The sequence below is a fragment of the Xylocopa sonorina genome, chromosome 10, assembly GCF_050948175.1.
Source record: "Xylocopa sonorina isolate GNS202 chromosome 10, iyXylSono1_principal, whole genome shotgun sequence".
NCBI classification, from domain to species: domain Eukaryota; kingdom Metazoa; phylum Arthropoda; class Insecta; order Hymenoptera; family Apidae; genus Xylocopa; species Xylocopa sonorina.
In genome coordinates, this window is record NC_135202.1 from 7,478,175 (window position 1) to 7,498,732 (window position 20,558).

The 20,558-nt window shown below is 36.4% G+C and overlaps 5 protein-coding genes across 8 annotated transcripts in view; 3 read left to right on the forward strand and 2 right to left on the reverse strand.

The window, feature by feature from the left end:
- Positions 1 to 1,420: 1,420 nt before the first annotated feature.
- On the reverse strand, positions 1,421 to 3,638 carry LOC143428341 (peptide deformylase, mitochondrial). The gene is made up of 3 exons (XM_076903132.1): positions 3,345 to 3,638; positions 1,950 to 2,327; positions 1,421 to 1,562 (listed from the first exon to the last, which is right to left on the reverse strand). Exons 1-3 carry the CDS (start codon positions 3,576 to 3,578, stop codon positions 1,467 to 1,469), a joined length of 708 nt encoding a protein of 235 aa, XP_076759247.1. The 5' UTR covers positions 3,579 to 3,638; the 3' UTR covers positions 1,421 to 1,466.
- A 620-nt stretch (positions 3,639 to 4,258) lies between these two features.
- Positions 4,259 to 6,752, forward strand: Hibch (3-hydroxyisobutyryl-CoA hydrolase). 2 transcript variants are annotated; one of them, XM_076903127.1, is made up of 8 exons: positions 4,259 to 4,276; positions 4,347 to 4,434; positions 4,648 to 4,802; positions 5,033 to 5,277; positions 5,352 to 5,593; positions 5,665 to 5,884; positions 5,967 to 6,154; positions 6,284 to 6,752. In XM_076903127.1, the coding sequence occupies exons 1-8, from the start codon at positions 4,274 to 4,276 to the stop codon at positions 6,412 to 6,414; spliced, it is 1,272 nt and encodes a 423-aa protein (XP_076759242.1). In that variant the 5' UTR covers positions 4,259 to 4,273; the 3' UTR covers positions 6,415 to 6,752. The 2 variants fall into 2 exon arrangements, with proteins under 2 accessions (XP_076759242.1, XP_076759243.1); XM_076903128.1 differs by having other exon boundaries at positions 4,756 to 4,802.
- Positions 6,753 to 7,005: 253 nt separating this feature from the next.
- On the reverse strand, positions 7,006 to 9,742 carry Sar1 (Secretion-associated Ras-related 1). Of its 3 annotated transcripts, none has more exons than XM_076903136.1 (6): positions 9,635 to 9,742; positions 9,111 to 9,205; positions 8,775 to 8,894; positions 8,354 to 8,419; positions 7,895 to 8,130; positions 7,006 to 7,525 (listed from the first exon to the last, which is right to left on the reverse strand). In XM_076903136.1, exons 2-6 carry the CDS (start codon positions 9,151 to 9,153, stop codon positions 7,409 to 7,411), a joined length of 582 nt encoding a protein of 193 aa, XP_076759251.1. In that variant the 5' UTR covers positions 9,154 to 9,205; positions 9,635 to 9,742; the 3' UTR covers positions 7,006 to 7,408. The 3 variants fall into 3 exon arrangements, with proteins under 3 accessions (XP_076759251.1, XP_076759250.1, XP_076759249.1); XM_076903135.1 differs by having other exon boundaries at positions 9,498 to 9,725; XM_076903134.1 differs by having other exon boundaries at positions 9,111 to 9,207; positions 9,488 to 9,725.
- Positions 9,743 to 10,139: 397 nt separating this feature from the next.
- Positions 10,140 to 12,060, forward strand: Mrpl1 (mitochondrial ribosomal protein L1). Its single transcript, XM_076902498.1, has 8 exons — positions 10,140 to 10,155; positions 10,335 to 10,521; positions 10,724 to 10,931; positions 11,026 to 11,208; positions 11,342 to 11,456; positions 11,525 to 11,643; positions 11,716 to 11,813; positions 11,891 to 12,060. Exons 1-8 carry the CDS (start codon positions 10,140 to 10,142, stop codon positions 12,018 to 12,020), a joined length of 1,056 nt encoding a protein of 351 aa, XP_076758613.1. The 3' UTR covers positions 12,021 to 12,060.
- A 936-nt stretch (positions 12,061 to 12,996) lies between these two features.
- Cad99c (cadherin 99C) overlaps positions 12,997 to 20,558 on the forward strand; it is a 116,408-nt gene continuing 108,846 nt past the window's right edge. Inside the window, exon 1 of the mRNA XM_076903122.1 lies at positions 12,997 to 13,159. Within this exon, the coding sequence (XP_076759237.1) occupies positions 13,157 to 13,159 (3 nt within the window). The 5' untranslated portion in view covers positions 12,997 to 13,156. The remainder of the gene's footprint in view (positions 13,160 to 20,558) is intronic.

Consider the following 20,558-nt stretch of genomic DNA (forward strand, 5'->3'; position numbering starts at 1 on the left):
TATACATTCGTGAAACGTTTCTTTTCTCTAATAAAAAAATGATCCAGCAATGGAGGAAACTATTTGTAACGAAGGTATGAATTGTGGTGTAGTAACTTGACATGTAACGTTTGTTTGCGAGGCACAAAATGCTTGTTTCAACTAATCTTCGTGTTTCCATTAAGTGATAAGTGTAGCGAAGGGCACTGATTTTCATTGGACGAGAACGTTTCCTATCTCAGAAGGTAGTAGTTCCTTAAGAAATGAAACTTATATTCTTAATCAAATTTGGCTACTTATACGTATAGACTTGTCGAAATAATTTCGCTTAAATACCATTGCTTTGACGGTCATTAAGAAACTAATTGTAATCGATAAAATGACGAGTATGATAAATACGCTACTTCTTAAAGTGTAAACATTTTCGTTGTACAAAAAGGAAAGACGTACAAATGTACATGTCGATCAAAAATATCTATATAATTTAGCGTTAATATTTTTGTTCTACAAATTGATAAATGTAAAAATACGTTGGCTATTTATATTCTACTCGATCGGCTACATTTTCATCGTAATGTAAATTATTAACTAACGATACGTTAAGCGTGTCACGAAAATTAATTTTTTGTCTAAATAAATTGGGTTTACATATATGTACTATTTAATAGAAATATTCGTTGGCTATCTATTAAAATAATGGATGTACTGTTCATTCTGAACGATATTTTATAAACAGCACAGCTTCTTTGACAATGCTCAACAAATAAATGAATGAAAATGTGTTCCTTTCTATTTGAATCGCGCAGCTAGCAAAATTCTGTAATCAAATTTATAGACGTTTAATTAATACCGTTTAAGTTTTCAGCTGTAACATAATACGGAACAAAAACACTCTGGGGAAAACAAACGCTTTTTAATGAACTAGTTAAGTGTACATGTATACGTGACTATATTGAGTGTAACGTGAAATAAAAAAAAGAAAAACAAAAAAAAAAAAAGAGAAACAAAACTAAACTTATCGTTAAGGTAAGAGATGAACATACTGTTCGATACGTACAAACATATGTGAATATTAATGTAAGAGAGCTATTGCTTTTGTTCGTAGGGAAGTGCTTCCTAAATTTCATTGTACTGCCAACATACGCGCAAACACTATGAAAATGAGAAAGAGTCAAATATACGACGTGCAAACAGATACTTGATGTGATTTAAGTCCGTTCTACGCGATTACATCGATTCAGACGGCAGATTCTAAGATTTAATTTCGTTATTATGATTCGCGTTCCATAATTCATTTTATGAATTAGCTATTCTCAAATCATCCGCACATAATTTTAAACGTAGCGATACGTAAAAATTATCGATACGATTATACCATTTCTTAAATAGTTTAGCAAATTTGGTGGGTGGTGAAATGAGAAAATCAAATAATATGGATAGATATACTGTTAATGTATTCATACAAGTTAATACGATCACTCTAACAATTATTTCATGACAACCCTTCCATTATTTTCGTTGTAATTCTCCCAGAAAGAATATTCGAAACTAAGTGGAAGCATTCGATCAGTGTACAGTACCCCCTGAAAAAAATAAACAATTTTACGTAAACGATTTTCTATTGCATAAATATCGCTTAATCTAGCATTTATCGATCGACGTTGATACTTGGTGAACCGTGTAACACCTGAAAACAATCTTTGAAGAGAAGATATAATATCAAACAGAAGAAAAATTGTGATCCATCCGCTGTATAACAAACGAGGTGATTAATTCAGTGGATTATCTGCTGCACCACTTTCTCTTCCTTAGAGAATTCTTATCTACACCTAAAGAACTGTGCTCTATATTTCACTGTACCGATAAAAGCGTAATTTCCCATCAATCGTGAAATAATGTGAAAAATGTTTCGATGATTGAAATGACTGTAGGACAAGGAATTCAGAAAGTAAATGAGAAGGAAAACTCACGTATAAATGGTCATTTTCGTGCAACGCGATTCTGGCTAACCAGTTCTTCGCCCTCCATGTGAATGGCTTTCCAAATCGATCGAGTGCTTTGATCTCGATTTCCATGGGCCTTGGTACCTGCGCGTGGTAGCTCTGAATACTCGCACATACTTCTTGAAATACGAGCTCGTGATAATTGATTACCGTCAACTTTGGGTTGACAAAGTATATCAATGGTTGAGGTTCCATCCCACAAATTATTCGAACAGTTGATTCGATATCTTTCAACTCCTCCTCCGTTACTTCTATGGCGAATACTCGCCAAGGATAACCGATTTGAGGCGCTGCTAATCCCATTGTATGATATTTCCTCATCATCTTGTACAATTGATCGAGACCCTACGACAAATAAGAACGCACGTGTAGACACGTGTACGATGGGTGATTCGCTACTCGTGTGACAAATTTTTACAGCTGATACCACACCTCAGAAACGACAAGAAAGTTCATATAAAACTAGGTCTGATTTGCAAAAATGGCAGAGAAAATTGAGATTGCTGTTTTCTTCAGGGAAACAGCTGTTTCGCGCACATTATTGATTGCATCCCCCAAACCGTAAGTTCTACAAGAAAATGACCAGCGATATTGAAAAGAGCCATCAATTTTCTATCATATTAGCTCCACTATATTAGCTCCAGAGCAATTTTCTATTGTATTAGCTCTATTATAATATTTTACCCTGAAACTCGAAAATGTAAACTTATCTCGAGAAGCAAAATTGGTAGATTACGGAAACTCTGATCTCCTATTTAAGTAATTGTTTTTAAACGTGGACAAGGAAAATTCTCTGCTATTTTTGCAAATTGGACCTAAGTTTATGTGAACTTTTTTCTTATTTTTGAAATCTAGTATCAGCTGTAAAAATTTCTATCACGAGTAGTGAATTATCCTATATATCTATCACATCTATTAACTTCTCTTCTGCTTCTCTTTCCTTCTCTCTACTGCTCTCTCTCATCTTAATCACAGAATTTTGCTGATTAAATAAAGAAATTCCTTAATTTTCATTGAATAGAAAAAGCAAGATAAATTATCTCCCGCTTTAGAGGTAAGAGAGAGAAAGATATATATGAAAGCTATAAGAAAGAGTGAGACAGATGTTACCTACTCTCTTCTAGAACCCCTGGCGCCATCTCTGTAAAAAGTGCTCAAACTGGTCGCTCAGCATTATCGACAGCGAAGTGAACTTCTCAAGACTGTCGATAATTGTGTGCGACCAGTTTGAGCACTTTTTACAGAGATGGCGCCACCAGTCTTTCGATACACTACTTTATTGTCGATAACACAGTGTAAGTTTGATTAAATAACAATTTAGCAGTTTCGTAATGTTGACAATAAAAGGAAAAAGGAACGTACCTTTTGAAATTCCTCCGTTTCTATTGCCTTCAGATCTACAGGCTCTGTCATCTTTCGTAAAACAGGGTCTCCAATCTGACAAATGTGATTGTAAGGAGGTTTACCGCCTTTAGACATTTTCCCAAAGTATATGGACCAAAGTTGTTTGATGCTTTGGTAGCTTAGCGGGCGTCCACTATTATTCTGCACATTCTTTACACATCTACTAATCAAGCTACTATATCGAAACATCATAACGATCACTATTTCTTACTATTTATAACGTCTTTCAATATAGTGAACAGGTTAAGCTGCTGCTGCTGTAAAGATGGTAAATATGGTAGTGATATTTCCTAGATAGCTCCACTGCCTACGATCTTGGGAGCGCGAAAGTATGATATTAATTCGTAATACACAGAAATTTTTCAAATATATGCTATTAAAAATTAACTAAACATCTACTGAAATAAAAATACTGTATTACATTATTTATTCTATATGTAGAAAATGTTTGCGCGCGATGTCTTCGTTGAATCTGACGCTAAACCAACCATTCCATCGCTGTACCTATTGGGAATTATTATGTTATTGGTTTATGTATTTAAATGTTTTACTATTTTCAACATAAAAAAAAATCAAGCACAGAATGTTTACGCATTATTATTTATGTATTATGAACGCACGTTTAGGGCTTTTACGCAACGTCTCTTGCATAACTTAAAAATTACGATTATCACGCTTCTATAATATGTACGTGAATGAAAAATAAGAATATCAACTTGTTAATTGTATGATGTTCGATATAGCTTACATAACCGAACATCTTGCTATACTTGATATGTTTATACTGTAAACTTTTATACATCATTTATATTCATTTTTGTACTTAACTATTTTGTACTTTATTATTGACTGATAAACAGTATAGAGCAAAATACTCAACAACAAAGATGGTAATTATTATCTATGTATAATTATATAGGAAAAATCCACAACTAATATTGCTTTTTTTTTTATTTTTAGTTCAAGAATGGTACGTTGAAATTAAATTATGCGAGTGGTAATTCAATTGCTACACTCAGGTATTTATCAGCACAAGCTTCAGGTACAGGTAAGGAGTTGTGTCTAAAATGTGATAACCCAAATCCAAAACCAATTGTACTACCACCTGAAACAATGCCAACGACAACACCATGTCCAACCATACCCTATCCTTCGAAAGCTCCTGTAGTAGAAATACCAGGTTCTTACAAAATTTTCTTTATATAATTATATTAATGGTACATTAGTTAATGTGATTTATGTATTTCATTAAAACTAACAGGCCCTATTGTTGAACCCACTCTCCCTCAATCGCAACCTCAACCTCATTCTCAACCAGATTCTAAGCCACCCATTGAAGTTCCAGTACCTAATAAAACTGTATTTACAGCGAAGGTGGCACAAGCAAATATAGAAGATGATGTCTTATTTAAAGAAGTAAGTTTATTTATATTATATTTTATGAAATATTTTGTTAAAAACATGCTTTAATTAGGATATTCTTTTTCATCTGGTCCTGTTAGTGCAGTGACCACTTCCTGTTTTTTTATTTTTTTCCTACCTAATGAAAGAACAGTGGTTTATGCTTATTTGCATACTTGTGTTTAATATATTATTTGCATAATATATTAAATAAATATTTATAACAAATGTTTTTTTAAAACAAGGTTGGAAATAAGGGCTTGATCACATTGAATCGATTAAAGGCACTGAATGCCTTAAATTTATCAATGGTTGAAAAGATATATCCGACAATGAAACAATGGGAATTGTCGAAAAAATTAGTAATAGTAGAAGGTGCAGGGGACAAAGCGTTTTGTGCTGGTGGTGATATAAAATCCATTGCTACTGCATTGAAGGCAGATCAAACAAATAATGTTTTGGGTCAAATATTTTTTAGAAAGGAATATACGTAAGTGAAAAAAAGTATATAAGCATTGAGAAATTGTCGGTAAGATAATTAAATTTTATGTATATTAAACATAGCTTAAATTACTACATCGGTACATATAAAATACCATATGTGGCTACGATAGATGGAATAACTATGGGTGGTGGGGTTGGATTATCTGTTCATGGCAAATATCGTATTGCAACAGAGAAAACATTGTTTGCAATGCCAGAAACAGCAATTGGATTTTTCCCTGATGTCGGGGGAAGTTATTTCTTACCTAGATTGAAAGGCAAACTAGGACTTTATCTTGGATTAACTGGCGACCGATTAAAAGGTACAAAAAGCCTTTGAAATTTAATAAGTTTTACTTTAAATATTTTGTAACAACTTTATGCACTATCAAAGGTATTGATGTTTTGCTTGCTGGTATTGCAACACACTTTGTTCCATCTGAAAAGTTACCAGATTTAAAACAAGAGTTACTGAAGGCTGAACAACCTGATGTTGATGAGATCTTAAATAAATATCAGCCAGGAAAATTAAAACAAGAATTTTCTTTAGAACCATACATGAATAAAATTGATAAATATTTTTCTGCATCATGCATGGAAGAAATAATAGGCAGGTAAATTGATTGTAGTGATTGTCAAATGGGAATTATAATTTATTGTTACAAAATATTTATTTCATACAATATTTTGATGAAGACTGAGAGAAGATAACTCAGAATGGGCTAAAAAGACACTACAAATGTTGTCACAAGTATCTCCCACCTCTCTGAAAGTCACCATGAGTGCTATCCAAAGAGGAAGCACATTAAATTTGGCAGATTGTTTAAAAATGGAATATAGATTAGCATGTGCTGCTTTGTCTAAATCTAGCGATTTTTATGAAGGTACTCTATAGATATTTGTCTATAATTATGTGATATAGTTAAAATGTTAAAATTCTTATTGTCTATAACATAAACCCTCATTGTTTTCAAAAACAATTCTGTGCTAGCCTTTTCTTTTTATTATTGTAGGTGTTAGAGCTCTTTTAATTGATAAAGATCGAAACCCAAAATGGAATCCAGGTAGTTTGGAGGAAGTATCAGATAATTATGTGAATCAACGATTTGCAGAACTTCCAGCAGAAAAAGAATTACAACTTTGAATTTATGTACAAATGTTAAGGAACTAGTGCAAGTGGAAGTTATGTTAAATATAAAACAACGAGCTTTGTCTATGAAAAATAATAAACAAAATATAAACAAATATAATTACTACATTGATAGATAAGGAAGTTGAATTTCCAAAATTTTTATTTTTTGTTACGTTTTTTAAAACCAAGTATACACAAAACAGATCTATATAACAAATATGTATAATTTTTATATAATTAGTGACGATTTATGATATTTTACAAGATATTTATTGATATTTTTAAAACTAGCTACCAAACTATAACCATACATATAATGGTAATTTTGTAATAAAATGTATTTCCTTTCACCCATTTTGTAAGTTATAATGACATGCCATTAAAATATATAATTTAAAAAAAAAAAATAAAAAATAAAAATGCATTGACAAGAATCATGTTTTTCAATTCTTTATTTTATTTAGATTTTTACTTTTGAAGTAAAAAGAAATGCCAAATTAAATATATATAACAAAATTCGTTTAAACCTGCAGAAAGTATATAAAATATTTTCAATGTAATTGAAGCATTTGTGTTATAAAAAATAACTTTACGAAATACGTGTGAAGTTCTTAAATAGTTTATTATTTTATTTATCAAAACGGTTATATCGTCTTTGAGAGCATGTCAAGTATTTTTATAATATGATTTTCAAACTGACAAAAATTCACAGAACTTGTATTAATTTTAAAAAATTCATATAGAAGGTTATGTAAGTTTCACGTATTAAAATGAAAGAAAGTAGTCCTATCACGTTTGTCATTATTGTTTTTTTTTTCCGATGCTTCCTTTACTTATTTCCCATTTTTCTGAACCTGTTATTGCAGTTTATGTTTTGTAATCCTTTCCTACCACACAGTTCACATAAAGGATAATACACCTCTGTCCTGACATTCGATATGAATCAGAGGAAAGGGAAATATTAATAAACCGCCAAGAATCTGAGTATTTGAACTGGTTTACGCATTCAGTCAATGTACTGAGCAAGCCAGCGGAAGCCTTCACCATACCCTTGTCTTTTCAGTACTGAGCACATAAATAATTCCAATGGACGACCTGGTATTTCACTGCGAGAAATTTTTCCCTAAAATTTATATGTTGCAGTTATATTTTAAAAAGAATTATTAACTTGTAGCATATGAAATATGCATTTTAAGTGATTGAAATAATTACACCACTTTTGTTTCCAATTAATAATATAATATAATATATTGGAAATTAAAATTTTGTCTAAAAATATTTTTTATTAGTTTCTGTTTTCTCTCTCTTTAAACTATCATTTATCAAATGAATGATAATCATGAAAGAATAATAATCAGTAAAATACATATCACACTGATAAGATACATGAAAAGTGACATTCTAGTTTTAACAGTTTAGTTGCAAATGTATCTTAAGTTCAATCGAACATTTCATATATTATAATCTAAACTAATAATTTCGTATTACATACCTTTCCTGTTGTTTGACCATAAAGGTTAAAGTAATTTCTTAACTCATCCTCTGAAGCTGCACCTGGTTTATCGATTTTATTACCTAGCACTAAAACTGGGCATGCACTAAGTTGTTCATCGGTTAAAAGTGCATCAAACTCAGCTTTCGATTCCAATAATCGTGATCTGTCGCTTGCGTCGACAAGAAACACTATTGCGTCCACTGCAGGAAAATAGTCTTTCCAAACTCTTCGTGCTGTAATTATGCCACATATTTTAATACTTCTAATATCATATAGGATGATTTGTTGATCACATTTAGGTGGTTAAAACTTAACTTGTACCTTCTTACCTACTTATACCAGAAATCTTATATTACATCATGTTACTTTATTGTATAAGGAACAGTTTCCAAAGAATTTGATAAAATCAAAGGGATTAATAAATAACCAACACTGTAATAAATAAATGAACTGTACCTTGAGGATGCCCTCCAAGATCGAATGTTGTGAACCTCATATTCCCAATGGAAAGTTCTTCTGATGCTAAAGCATAAAAGCATATGCATTATTATAATAATATGTATTTAAAAAGTATTGATCCATTCACTTTAAATTATGTCTCTGTAACTTGCCCCTCTATAATATCTAATATGTAAAATATTACAGTTCTAACCAGGACAAAATTTAGTTGTTTATTAATTTGAATATTATAATTAAATAATATATTGAGACATTGATAACACCATTAATAAATTATACCTAAGGAAGAATATTGGAAAATAATTTTTCCAGCAAACTACTAAGTCATGAAATGCAAATTATATAAACGAACATGAAAATATTGTTACATACGAACATTATCTTTAGAAAATGTACAATAAAAATTATTTGAAATTACTTGGATGTAATGTAGGCACATGTTGAGCTAATCGGTCATCTTTAAGCATGTGGAGTAATGTGGTTTTGCCCGCATTATCTAAACCAAGAAATAAGAGTTTGCCACTCTTTTTCCAAAGACCTGGAAATTAAAAACAAAAATCACATCCGCGCAATGTACAAACAAGTAATCAAATTATGATTAATACATCATGTAACTTGTAAGAACAAAGGAACTATGTAACAAAAATATACCGAAGACAATTCACATTTGTATTCCTAACGCACGCTTTACATTCATAAAAAGTACGCAGCAAATGGAAAAATAATATATATTTCGCCGATACGTTATACCCACCAAGATAATTCAAAACTCCTGCAAACCAGTCCCAAATGAACATATTTGTAGATTTGTATGAGTGTCACGTCCACTATGAACTAACTACTGAATGACTCTGCAACAATGATAAGTTAACAAGATTATCATCCGTATTTATAATGCACGATTTTAAACGCCACTATTTTAAATCCATTGTGTGCACCCTTGATACAGCTTAATGTATATTTAAATCGTAACAAGGGATTAAATACACGGTTCAAGGTACAGTTCTCGTGTTGAGGATCTCGAACGCCAAAATAAACATTAGATTAGTACCATTTATCGTGCCGCAGGCAAGAACGGAAAATTTAGCATAGAATCGGCGGACGATTACGATTGAAATGCGACGGACTTACCAGATCTCACCTACTATAATCACAGTTTTTTTTTTGTAATGTTTAGTTCACCGCCACCAGAACGCAAAATTAGAGACGGGTCAGAGAAACGTTCGCATGGTACAATCGTGCGTAATATTTTGTTTCTCTGACGCTGGTTTAACGTACCCTACGCGGAAAAATATACGGGAGTATCGCAGGAGACAGAGAAAAAGTGCTTTTCTTCTTACAGAAAGCACAGCCTCAACGAGCCTAGCTGGCTGGCAGTTGGCACTGATGACGTTTACTTCCGCCTGCCATGTTGTGCGAACAGTGCTGTTTCACGAGCGCGGGTTTTAAGGTCAGCTATTTCTGGTTTACTATTTTACCATATTTTAATATTGCAAATCGTATTCTTTCATTTTCCTAGACACATTTAATATGCTCTGTGAATTCTAATCACAATATCGTTTAATATCACGTGAAAAAGTATAATTATAATACGATAGAAATTTACACGATAATCGTACAAGATGTGTAATATTAACGTGAATTTGTTACTATTAACGAAATACATTTATTTACATTAAAATTTCTCGCGCCTGATGACCAAACGTTTAATGTCCCTAGAACGAGTCGTGTGGTAACTAATTTTCTTAACCTATATCCATGTGAAACCTGTTCATGCAAAACAATGACACTGTTAACAAGTAAATTTCAATTTTTATTTACTTTGATTAGAAATGAATTTTCTGTTGTAGATAATTAGGATCGTACTGATAAATATGTAACGATAAATATTTTACAAAGGGTGTTACAAATTTGTGTATATATGTAGAGTTGCGTTAATAACCTATAAGGAAGTTTTTTAATAATGATATTATTGTAGATTGGCTGCCAAAAATTGTTCGCTCTACGTATAATCATAATGCTGGGTATAACATTTGCCCCTCCATATTTATACAAACTCGAGACTACGCGGCTAGAAAAGGTACAAGAGAGAGGAAGGCTAAACTTAGGAAGCGTAAGGTAGTCGTCGAAAAAGTTGGGTTTGTCCCGTTTAAGAAGTCTAAAGAGTGAGTATATCTTGGTATTAATTTCACATCTGGAAGTAACACACTTATATATTATTATTTTATATAAATACCTAGTTTAAAGTTAGCCGATACAAAGCAAACAATAGATAGCATTCAAATTGGAGAGAAGAAATTTAAATTGTACCATAACACAGTAATGTATTACTCTATACAATTACTAACCTTCTTTACGATTTAACAGTAAAGTGAAAAAAGAAGTTTGTCCACTTATTACCATCGATGATAGTCGCAAACCGAAAGCAACCGATGATGTATGGGCAATACAATATCATCAGGAACCAGTCTACTCTGTAAAGGAAGCAATAGAATGTCATCGTGAATTGCATCATCCAACAATGATGAATACACCTAATGCACCTCTTAATGTATTTATAGATTTAAATATGCAAGTAAGGAACCATAACTAGTATTGATATAACAATTTTGTAAATGTCATAAAGTAATCGTGTAGAATAAAAATGTTTCATATAATATTTATAATAGCGTGAAAAGAAGACTAAGTTTATGGATAAATTTTCAAAAGTAGTCAGTACACCGCATATATTTAAATCTGGCGAAGATCTAAATAAAACATTAGTATTTTGCAAGAATCTGGCGCAACAAGAGAAAGCTAGAGATGCTGGAGCTGACTTTGTTGGTGGCACTGAGTTAGTAAAACAAATACAAGTAAGTTATTAGATTGTTGATATAATTGTGAAAATTAATCTTTTTATAAACATAAATAAAGGAATGGAACATTAATAGAGGATTATGTCATCTTTTAAGCAGTATATTATATCTATTAATTTAATTATTACAGAATGGAGATTTTAGTTTCAAAGAATTTGACTATGTTATATCTCATGCAGATATGTTAACTGATTTACTATTAATTAGAGGTTTATTAAAAAGGAAATTTCCTAACGTAAGAACAGGTAAACACAAGTATACTCGTTAAGTACATATTACTCGTTAAATATGTATTGCAGCCTAAATATTTCAGGTAATATGGGTGTTGATATGGCTAAACTTGTTACAAAATTCAAGGCTGGAATTGAATATACTGCAATACCCCATGCAACTTTTAAAGAATATGGTTATATCGATACAACTTTTGGCTTGGTAAATTTCTAATTCATATTGTTCTAGAACATTACGAAATATATATTTTTACATTTATTATTTGATTGTTAGCTTCAAATGGAGACAAACCAGCTGGAAGAAAATTTAAGCTCGTTAATTAATGATGTAGAATCAATGAGACCAAAACGTGAAGGTCCATTTATAGTAAGGTATACGTGTTTGTATTAATAAATATCTATTAAATTAGTATATAAAATATAATAATGTACAATTTAAACATTTCTAGAGTTTGTATACAGAGTAAAATTTCAAATGAATCATTTAAAATTGATTTTAAACAATATCTGCCAGTACCAGAAGTTCAAGAAGAAACAAATGAACCAGAGGATAATCCAGCAGTTATTTCTACGCATTAACTCTTTAATGTAATGTAAATAAAATTATATTTAATCCTGATTTACAATTACTTTACATATCATCGATTTACCTATCTTACAAATATATATAGCATTTATTAATCCTTACTCACTAGAACCAGATCTTTCTGTATACCAATTACTGATTATTATTGTATATATTCTGAACATCTATATCTTCATCTTTTTCATTATCAAAAATAATTTTCATTATCAAAATTAATACTAGCGTGGTCAATTGTGTAATACAAATTAATGTTATAGGGTAAAGTAAGATGCAAAGAAAAATATATCAAAATTTTTTTCAAATGTATTCGTGAATAAGACACGGATTAGCGTGTGAAAAGCATTAATAATTTTCACTTTGTACATTACAGAGATACGATAGTAAGCTTGCCTTTATGAAACCGTGAGACTACAGAGTCGAAGAGCACGAAAACGAAAGAACGAGACGAAGCCAACCGAAGGAAAAGCGAAGAGAATGGAGAATGGTGAGCGGCCGTGGTGGTGAGTATGGTGGAGGGAGGGGTAGGGGAGGGGGGGCGATGGCTCACCTACCTGCCGGTCGAGAGCTCAGTCGGTGTCCGCCAGGTTGAAAATCCGTGACTTCTCCTGTTCGTATTGTACGCGGCTCTGCACAGTTTCGCGGTCAGATTAGGCGCGAAAAGAGAAAAAGGAGCGAACCGAGAAATTGAAAACGGAAACATGAAACGCGGCGGGGCCAGCATCGCCTACGATTAATACCGATCAGTGCTCGTCGAAGCGGTTCACCGTGCGAGTCGTCTCTGGTGAACACCGGTATCGCGTTTTCCACGATTGTCGGGTGGGGAAAGAGAAGAAAAGGTACGGCTGCGTTTTTCACGTGCGAACACCCGACAGCGGTACATGAGAGTGCGCGCACCGACACACGCGCGAGCCCACGCGTGTCGCAAAAGACGCGAGTGTGTGTTTACATATGGTGATTTGTGCCCGAGGCTCCGTGATTTCGGATTGCAGCGAATTCGTCGGGTACCGATTGTTGTTGCCCCGGCTACCCTTGTAGACATGCTTGGAATGGACAACAGTAGATAGTAGCATTAGGTGAAACACCGGCGCGCAGAACACACGCACGAGTAACATACGAGCGCACGACAGTCATGGTAAGTAAGAGAATGCGTCTATTTTAAACTGTGCCCGATGAAAATACTGCGTGGAAGCATCTGATATTGTTCATCGACGATTAATGATACGCACAATTGATACGTACATATGAAATATCCGTTCCCTGCGATTGAAATAAATATATTCGCATTTCTGACAAATGTACCATTATGAATCTGAATTTGCGCCATTTAAATCGATGTAAGGCGCACCAGTAGTGTGCATAGCGCACACTTTTCGTAAAGTCGGTTTTCATGACACATTATACTTTAATTTCAAATACAGTATTGTATTTGTTCGTATTGTTTGTGTTCATGCGTTGGTAGAAATGATAATCATCGAGCTATACATTGAATAAGCACGGTAATTCACATCTACTCTTTTGTTTCTAATATTTGAAATATCCAAACTGTACGTGTAAAAGCTTCTTTAACCGATCGTACGTCTATTATACATTGTATTCATACCGTGCATATTATTTGCCTAATTTTAAATACAAATTACACGGCGCAGAGAGCCGTTTGGTTACGATTTCATTTCGCATAACCGTATATGCAGGTATTTCAATATAATCGGCCGTTTTAATGAGCCAATTGAATTGAAGAACGATTCAGTAGCCCCGTCTTGTATACAATTCTATTGTATCGCGTCCCAAAACAAGACGGTAAGAAAGAAAAAGGAGCCACGGGAATAATACTGGTCGCGAATACATATTCGTCGCGTGTCGCGGTTTTAAAGTTCGCTTCGCGTCGTCGCGTGTCCCTTATCGTTCAAGGCTCGATCCAACTTTGGCTGGATCGAACAGCAAACAGTGGCTTTTAATTACGGTTTTTATAGAAGACCATAGCGCGCTTTATCTCGTTAACTGTGAAATAACAGCGACTTAGGCGGGTGAAAGCGGTCCGTTTATACGTTGGCGATCGATGCACGAAGAAGTAACCGCGCGTACGTCAGATTCTTGTACTTGCACGCGAACAACATTCTTATCGCTTGACGGATAAAGATATCTCAGCCAGCAGCAACAATCGTCGAGTCGCGTTCCTGCTAATAACAGAGTTGCGAGCACGTTGGCGCTTTGATTGACGTTTTCTAGCTGCTTCGCGTTTGCTAATAGATTGTTGCTCCGTGTGTATGCAAGAAATGGTAACTACCGATGTGGAATCGATCGTTTAAGGTTCGACTTTCGAATGTTTGAGAAAAGAAGTAGTTCGCTGAAGTTTCTTCAGAATACAGTCGACTGAAAGGGTTGGAGTTTCTTGTAACCGTAGAACAAAGTGGAGAATTTTCTTTTTCATCGTCATTAGGGACTCGAGTCGGTCGATCTTCCTGCGAAACTCGATTACATGTATAAATCATCTCGCGAAGTAAAGAAAGAGCGGCGAGACGACGCACGTAACTAAATTTTAAAGAAACAGATCTACCTTAGCCTCTCAGCCGCGAAGCAGTAACCCTGTTTCGTTCTTTCGCATTCACTTTATCAAGTTACTAATCTTTCTTACGACGATCGCAGTTTAAGAAGATTGGAAACGAAGTATCGTTACATTCACAACCGACATCATAAAGTTATCCGTTCTCGTATGCGCGTGCCCGTTCGAGTTCGGTTAGTCATGCGTGCAGATCGTTGCGGAGCCTGGCTCTCGAAGAAAATGCAAATGATACCCTTAGGTCTCCGTATCTTTCCTTCGCCGACGTTTCCTTTTCCTGTCTCCGCCAACACACGGTGTGTACTCTAATTGCATCGCAATAATTATGCAACGCGAAAGGATTCTGTGCACGTACCCCGTGGACGTTCGATTCCACTCATAAAACGCCCAGCATGACTCGCATAAAGTGTCCCTGTTCAATATTGTCACCGTGTGCACCGTGTAATTAGGCACGACTGTACAATCGTTTTTCTATTCCAAGCGACAATCGTTATCGCGACAGAAAACCAAGTCGAACGCGATACATTCCATTCGAATAATCGAATAAATTAGTTCTTCGTTAATCGAGATTCCACCGTATCGTTAGTTGGTTATTCTATATTCCCTGTATCATTCTATTCTTGCGTTGTCGTTGAATCACGAACAGTTCCACGAAACAGAGTCGAGTTTGTCGCTATTCTACTCCGCGCAAGGGACTCCTATTCTTCCCCTTTTGATCCGCGTTCGGTTCCGGTTCTCTCTTTTCCCCCGCCCCGGTTAAGTGGTACCGTGGATTCTCTCGAGACTCGAGATCCATTCAATTCCCAGAGTAATTTCTGAAGTATCGGAAATCTCTTATCTCCGAGAATCTGGCGAGAGGGTGGAGGGGTAGCCTTTGTTGAAAGGTATTTAAGTGGAGGCTCCGATCTAGTATTTACCCGCGGGTCAAGCAACGTTCTCCGCGTAGGCATTTGCGTGCAGGGCACTTGGAAAGTGTGTCATTAATGCATCGCCTATCGCGACGGTGCTCTCTGTCTGTCGTTTACGCAACCGCTGAAAATCCAGGAACGTTTTACAAACACGAGGAACGTGGACCAATTTAAAAAAAAAAATAGAGGAAAAAAGCACTCTCTTCCGCGGTGTAATCAATTAGAAAGTACGCGCGATAGTTTCCCGTGAGTCATTTCGCCCGATTGCATCTCAATCGACGTTTTTGCGATTTATCTTGTTGCACCAGTGGTTATGTACCTGCTCTGGCTTAACCATCCGCGCGATTGTCCGCCATTTCTCTTGGTTGCCGGAAGCGACGAGGAGCGAGACGATAATAATTCCCATTTAACTTACTGTCAATGCGGTCCTCATACGAACGGCCAGCTGTGACAGAGCCCGTATACCCGCGCGCGATTGGGTAATGGCCCTCCCCGTGATTTACTTTCGTTACCGTTACCTGGCACAGTTATGAGCCTTGGGATGTGTGTTACGTTCCGTGTCGCTCGCAAGAAGTCTCTTTCTCTAACGTAAAAACAATGGGAAGAAGATTGCGAGGCATCTCGTCATCCTGCGAGCCGGGGGAAAGGAGGCGGAACGGGAACGGCACCGCCAAGGGTAACGCGTTGGGGCGGCTGGATGGTAACCGGACGGAGGGGCAAAAGTGCAAAAGGTTAACGTTGATCGCGACAAGTTTTTCTCGGATCGACAGCCTCCGATAGAAAACCCGCCTATCCACTTTGCCGTACGTTTCAGAACTCTTTCGTAGCCGACTTCTAAGTGGCCTTACGTGTATCTTGCTTGTGATTCCTCTTGGTTAAAGGAGGATACCCTTCGCGCGGGCTAGACGACTTCTCGTAAGACGACAAGAGGGATGCGAGTCGCTTTTCTCTATTGTTCGAATTAATTCAGAAATAGCCAGTCTACTGATTAGAATTATACAGAGAGGAGAATACGAAGTATAACAGTAGCAGGAGTTTATTCAACTGGTCTTTTAGTGTCTTGTTAAATTAAATGTCGAAGTGCCGTTAAATCTCTAAGTGTTAGATGGTTTTAAAATTATGTAGAAATGATCGAACGTCTTCTGTGAATGTAATTTATTTATACAATAATAGAGATTGTGGATACATTTGATAATAGCACGATGAATTCTTCTATGTCCGTCAGTAGTTGGGCTAAGGATTGAGAACTAGGCGTAGCCTCGAAATCGACTGGCAGCGGATCGTTTTATTGTTGTTCCTTAAAAAAATTCCTGCTCCTTCGCCGAGGAAACTGGTGAAAGGTAGGTGGAAAAGAGGATAAAGGGAACAGAGGCGAGAAGCAGGTACTGGCCTGGGAAAAATGACAGATACGAAATGGTTACTGTACTAGTCGACCGGTTCTTCTTGTTACTAACTTCCTCTGCGCGACATATACTGGGTGACAATAATAAGCAAAGTTTTATTAGCGTTCTATCCTGTATACCGTGTGACGCTGAAGTTTCCATCCCACGTATTTTCTATACATTCATCGTTTTGAAAAGTGGAGGGTTCACCGGAATTTTTGGTGTTGAGTATTCGTTTCTTTAATTTTGATTGTATGCAGGGTGTGAATAAACGTATGAATTTACGTTAGAGCATTATCATTTGATTGATGAATGTTTGAGTGAAAATAAGAATTTGCAGCGAATTCAGCTTTTTATATTATCAATTGGTATTTTGTACAATCTTGTGTTATTGCACGAAAATGACACGTCAGTAAGTTGGTGTAATAAAACATGAAACTGGAACGAAGGTATCGTAATATCGCCATTACGTGTCGCGAATTATCTAGAATCGTTCTCCTTATATGAGTAACTCAAGAATATCAGGTTTGGAGTTGTGTCATTATTGCAGCAAATTAGCGTTATGTATATGTAATATCCTTGTTAAAAAAATTTAGTATCGTATCTACGGATACAATACTTGGAACAGTTGAAAGTATGTTGAAAATCGTTAATATCTTTAGTATTATAACGATTATGCGAGTGTGTGTGTGGTCCAAAGTGTTGCATGAAATTCGAGAAAAAGTAGTCTACAGGGGAAAGCGAAAGTCGCGTGTACTAGTTTCACCGGTGTGTTTTTATATTTCTTCTGGTCAATTATTACGCAAGACCGTTATCACTGATGAATATAAATACGATTGGTGAACGTAAGTTCGTCCTGATCAGCACCGCGTTGGTCGAATTAACAAATGTCACGGGTCGCGTACACCTGTCTCGTAATTAGGTAACGTGAAAGTTGGAGACATTTGAATACAGCTATATCTACCTCCACAAAATGGTCCTGTCCGTCGTAAAAAAAACTGCCATTAAGAAATAAACGACCCCTTAAAACGAAATTACTCCATCGAAAACGAAACAAGCACAGTTGATTGAACAAAATCGAGAGTAAAGTGAACATTGTAAATTAGAATTTGTTTAATCGCTTCGATCGAACGGTAATTAACGCTATTCGCTCTGTCTTCGATCGCATCGATTTATTGTTCGTCCAAATCGAATTCAATTTCACGTTCGCAAGGGATACGATAATTTATGGTAACGCGCGCGAAATTTCGCGGTAGTTCGCTTCGCTTTTAATTCCCGCTTCGCTTTTAATTCCCATTTAAATCAGCGCGATCGATGATAAACGGCGCGACGTTTGAATTAGAGTCGAACGAGGAATTTCGATCGCGGATACGTCGCGCGATGAATGCGCGGTCCCATCTGCTGAACGTAGATAAAGATCCGTGGCTGGCGAAATTCCTGCCACGGTGGCACGTATGTGTAGCCGTAACAAAAGAGCGAATTCTCATAGGGATTGAATTAACTCTGGTAGGAACACGGGGTTTTCTCACGTACGGGACGTGCTGTTTTCGCGTGTTCGAAAACGTGCGACACAGCGATCGCTAAACCTCAGATGCACCACCGAGATAGGCGCGTGCTTCCTGCTTCTTAACAAACTCCGCATTAACAACCGTCTGGGATCAGGATGTAAGGGAAGATATAAACGCTACTTATGTAAATTCCTCGTTGTACATAGGTTCCGTGAAACTTATTATTGTGTTATCCTTTGTACGCAGCCACTTGATTGCGACAGGCTTACGAAGCGGGTACAAAAGACTGTGTATCTGCACCTTCCAAATTTCACATGTTTAGAAGAATCTATTTAGAATTATCGTAGTTGTATTAAATTGTAGAATATTTAATTGTTGTAGATTTTTTTGTGCAAGTACTTTGGTCGACTTTTACATCCAGTGGCAACCATAGAATATTTAAAAGTTCTGTTCTCTTGTGAATGTAATTTCGCACTTGGGAAGTATACGTCTTCTTTATTCTGTTGGATCTGAATTTTTTTTGCTGTTCGTCGTAATTAATTACAATTTCAACGTCGATTAACAAAGCGATCGATGGCTCCGTGATTCATCGCTGCGTAACATTTCGCCGCAGTTGGAGTGATTTCTTTGCTTCGAGGAAGTGTAAATTACACACCTCTCAGTTAGATTTCCAAGAGGGACTTCTATGACACGCGATGAACAGACCGTGCCAGGTAAACGTGTATGAACGGTGTATCAGCGGTTCCAAGGAAATTTATCGGATCACTTGCGATTTCTCTCGAGTCTTAATTATTCGAAATCGCAAACGAATGATCTGGAAACCAGATCGTCACGGATGTAACGTTACGTGGAGGTTTGGGCGTCGTTTCGCTCGACGTGGTTTAGCGCGGGAGTTTGCTTCAGCTTCTCATCAACGTTTAATTAGCGACGGGATGATGACGACTCGAGATACCCGTTCGTGTTAAGTATCTTATCTTGAAAAGTGAACATTACTCCAGCGCACACGAATGCATCTTTGCCGCTCTTTTCATTCCAAATTAATCGTCATTTCTTTCTTTTGGTTCCAATTTAACAGACACGGGAATTATACAATTAGCAGAAAGAAGTAGCGTAACATTACATAATTGCTTCCTAGATTTGAACTAGTTTCGTTTGCACCGGTGCGTGTGTTAATAGCATCACAAATACATATATTACTATTTTTAAATCGAACCTAGATCTCTTTGCAACGCATCGAATCCATCTTCGAGATTTTACTTGAGAATCTCTCGACGTCCAATCAGACCACAGACGTTTCTTTCCCAAATTCATTCAAATTTTCATTCATTCCAAACTTTATATACACTTTAGTCCCTCGAGAAATGATTTTCACGTAGAACTGCATATTCCGTTTGCCTGGTTCTGGTCGCAAACGGAACGCGTGCGTCCGGGACAAGAATTTTTTTGTCACGCGTTGTACGCGGTCGTTGCAAGCCGAATAACCGACTACACGCGTTTCAACGCACGGAAAGAAGCGGGTTATACGAACGAATGTACAGTTACACGAATCGCCGAAGTCGAAGAAGAGGCATCGACGCCGTCCGCTGGCGCGAGAAAGAGGAAGAGGGTACTACGGTCACGCGGAAAGGAGGCCACAAACGACCTGACCGTCACCGTTATATTGGCGCCCACGGCGAAACACCTCTGTTCACCTCGATTTACGACTAGTTTCTCGTAACCGAGCACCACGTGCGCCGCAAGTTTCGACGTTACGTTTGACCCCTGCGCCCACCTGTTCTGGCGAACGCAGGTGGCCACGGTTCACGTAGAAACACGAAGCAACAGGTACACCTAAGGCCAGAACCGCAGAACGGATTAGGACAACGTTAATTCTACCCGCTGCGAAGACAAATTGCTGTTACGTGCCGTCCGAGGGGATACCCCGGAAACCATTTTACCGTCAAATTCTGATTCCGATCTGAGGCCGCTGGCCGCGTATTGCCTGCCAATACGAGCGAGCCATAGTGCCAGGATTGTTTCGAGTGAAATGCGAGACGAACGACCGGGGAATAAACCGTGAATTATTGCCCGGGTATTCCCCAGGATTTTTCCCTGGAAGAGGTGACGCGGTTGCCTATGACTTCTTAGATGAAAGCTTATTTGCGCGCTTGAGCGATGTGGTCGTTGGGTTAATATG

Excerpts from the sequence above, each read along its gene's own strand:
- Hibch (XM_076903127.1), top strand. Across the intron at positions 4,435-4,647 it reads AGCACAAGCTTCAGGTACAG|GCCCTATTGTTGAACCCACT; the intron begins GTAAGGAGTTGT and ends TAAAACTAACAG. Across the intron at positions 5,278-5,351 it reads TTTTTTAGAAAGGAATATAC|CTTAAATTACTACATCGGTA; the intron begins GTAAGTGAAAAA and ends TATTAAACATAG.
- Mrpl1 (XM_076902498.1), top strand. Across the intron at positions 10,522-10,723 it reads CCGTTTAAGAAGTCTAAAGA|TAAAGTGAAAAAAGAAGTTT; the intron begins GTGAGTATATCT and ends ACGATTTAACAG. Across the intron at positions 11,209-11,341 it reads AGTTAGTAAAACAAATACAA|AATGGAGATTTTAGTTTCAA; the intron begins GTAAGTTATTAG and ends TAATTATTACAG.
- Sar1 (XM_076903136.1), bottom strand. The coding sequence starts at position 9,153 with ATGTTCATTTGGGACTGGTTTGCAGGAGTTTTGAATTATCTTG. Across the intron at positions 8,895-9,110 it reads AGGAGTTTTGAATTATCTTG|GTCTTTGGAAAAAGAGTGGC; the intron begins GTGGGTATAACG and ends TTTAATTTCCAG. Across the intron at positions 8,131-8,353 it reads TCTTGGAGGGCATCCTCAAG|CACGAAGAGTTTGGAAAGAC; the intron begins GTACAGTTCATT and ends GCATAATTACAG.
- LOC143428341 (XM_076903132.1), bottom strand. The coding sequence starts at position 3,578 with ATGATGTTTCGATATAGTAGCTTGATTAGTAGATGTGTAAAGAATGTG. Across the intron at positions 2,328-3,344 it reads AAACGGAGGAATTTCAAAAG|GGTCTCGATCAATTGTACAA; the intron begins GTACGTTCCTTT and ends TATTTGTCGTAG. Across the intron at positions 1,563-1,949 it reads ACGAAAATGACCATTTATAC|GGGGTACTGTACACTGATCG; the intron begins GTGAGTTTTCCT and ends TATTTTTTTCAG.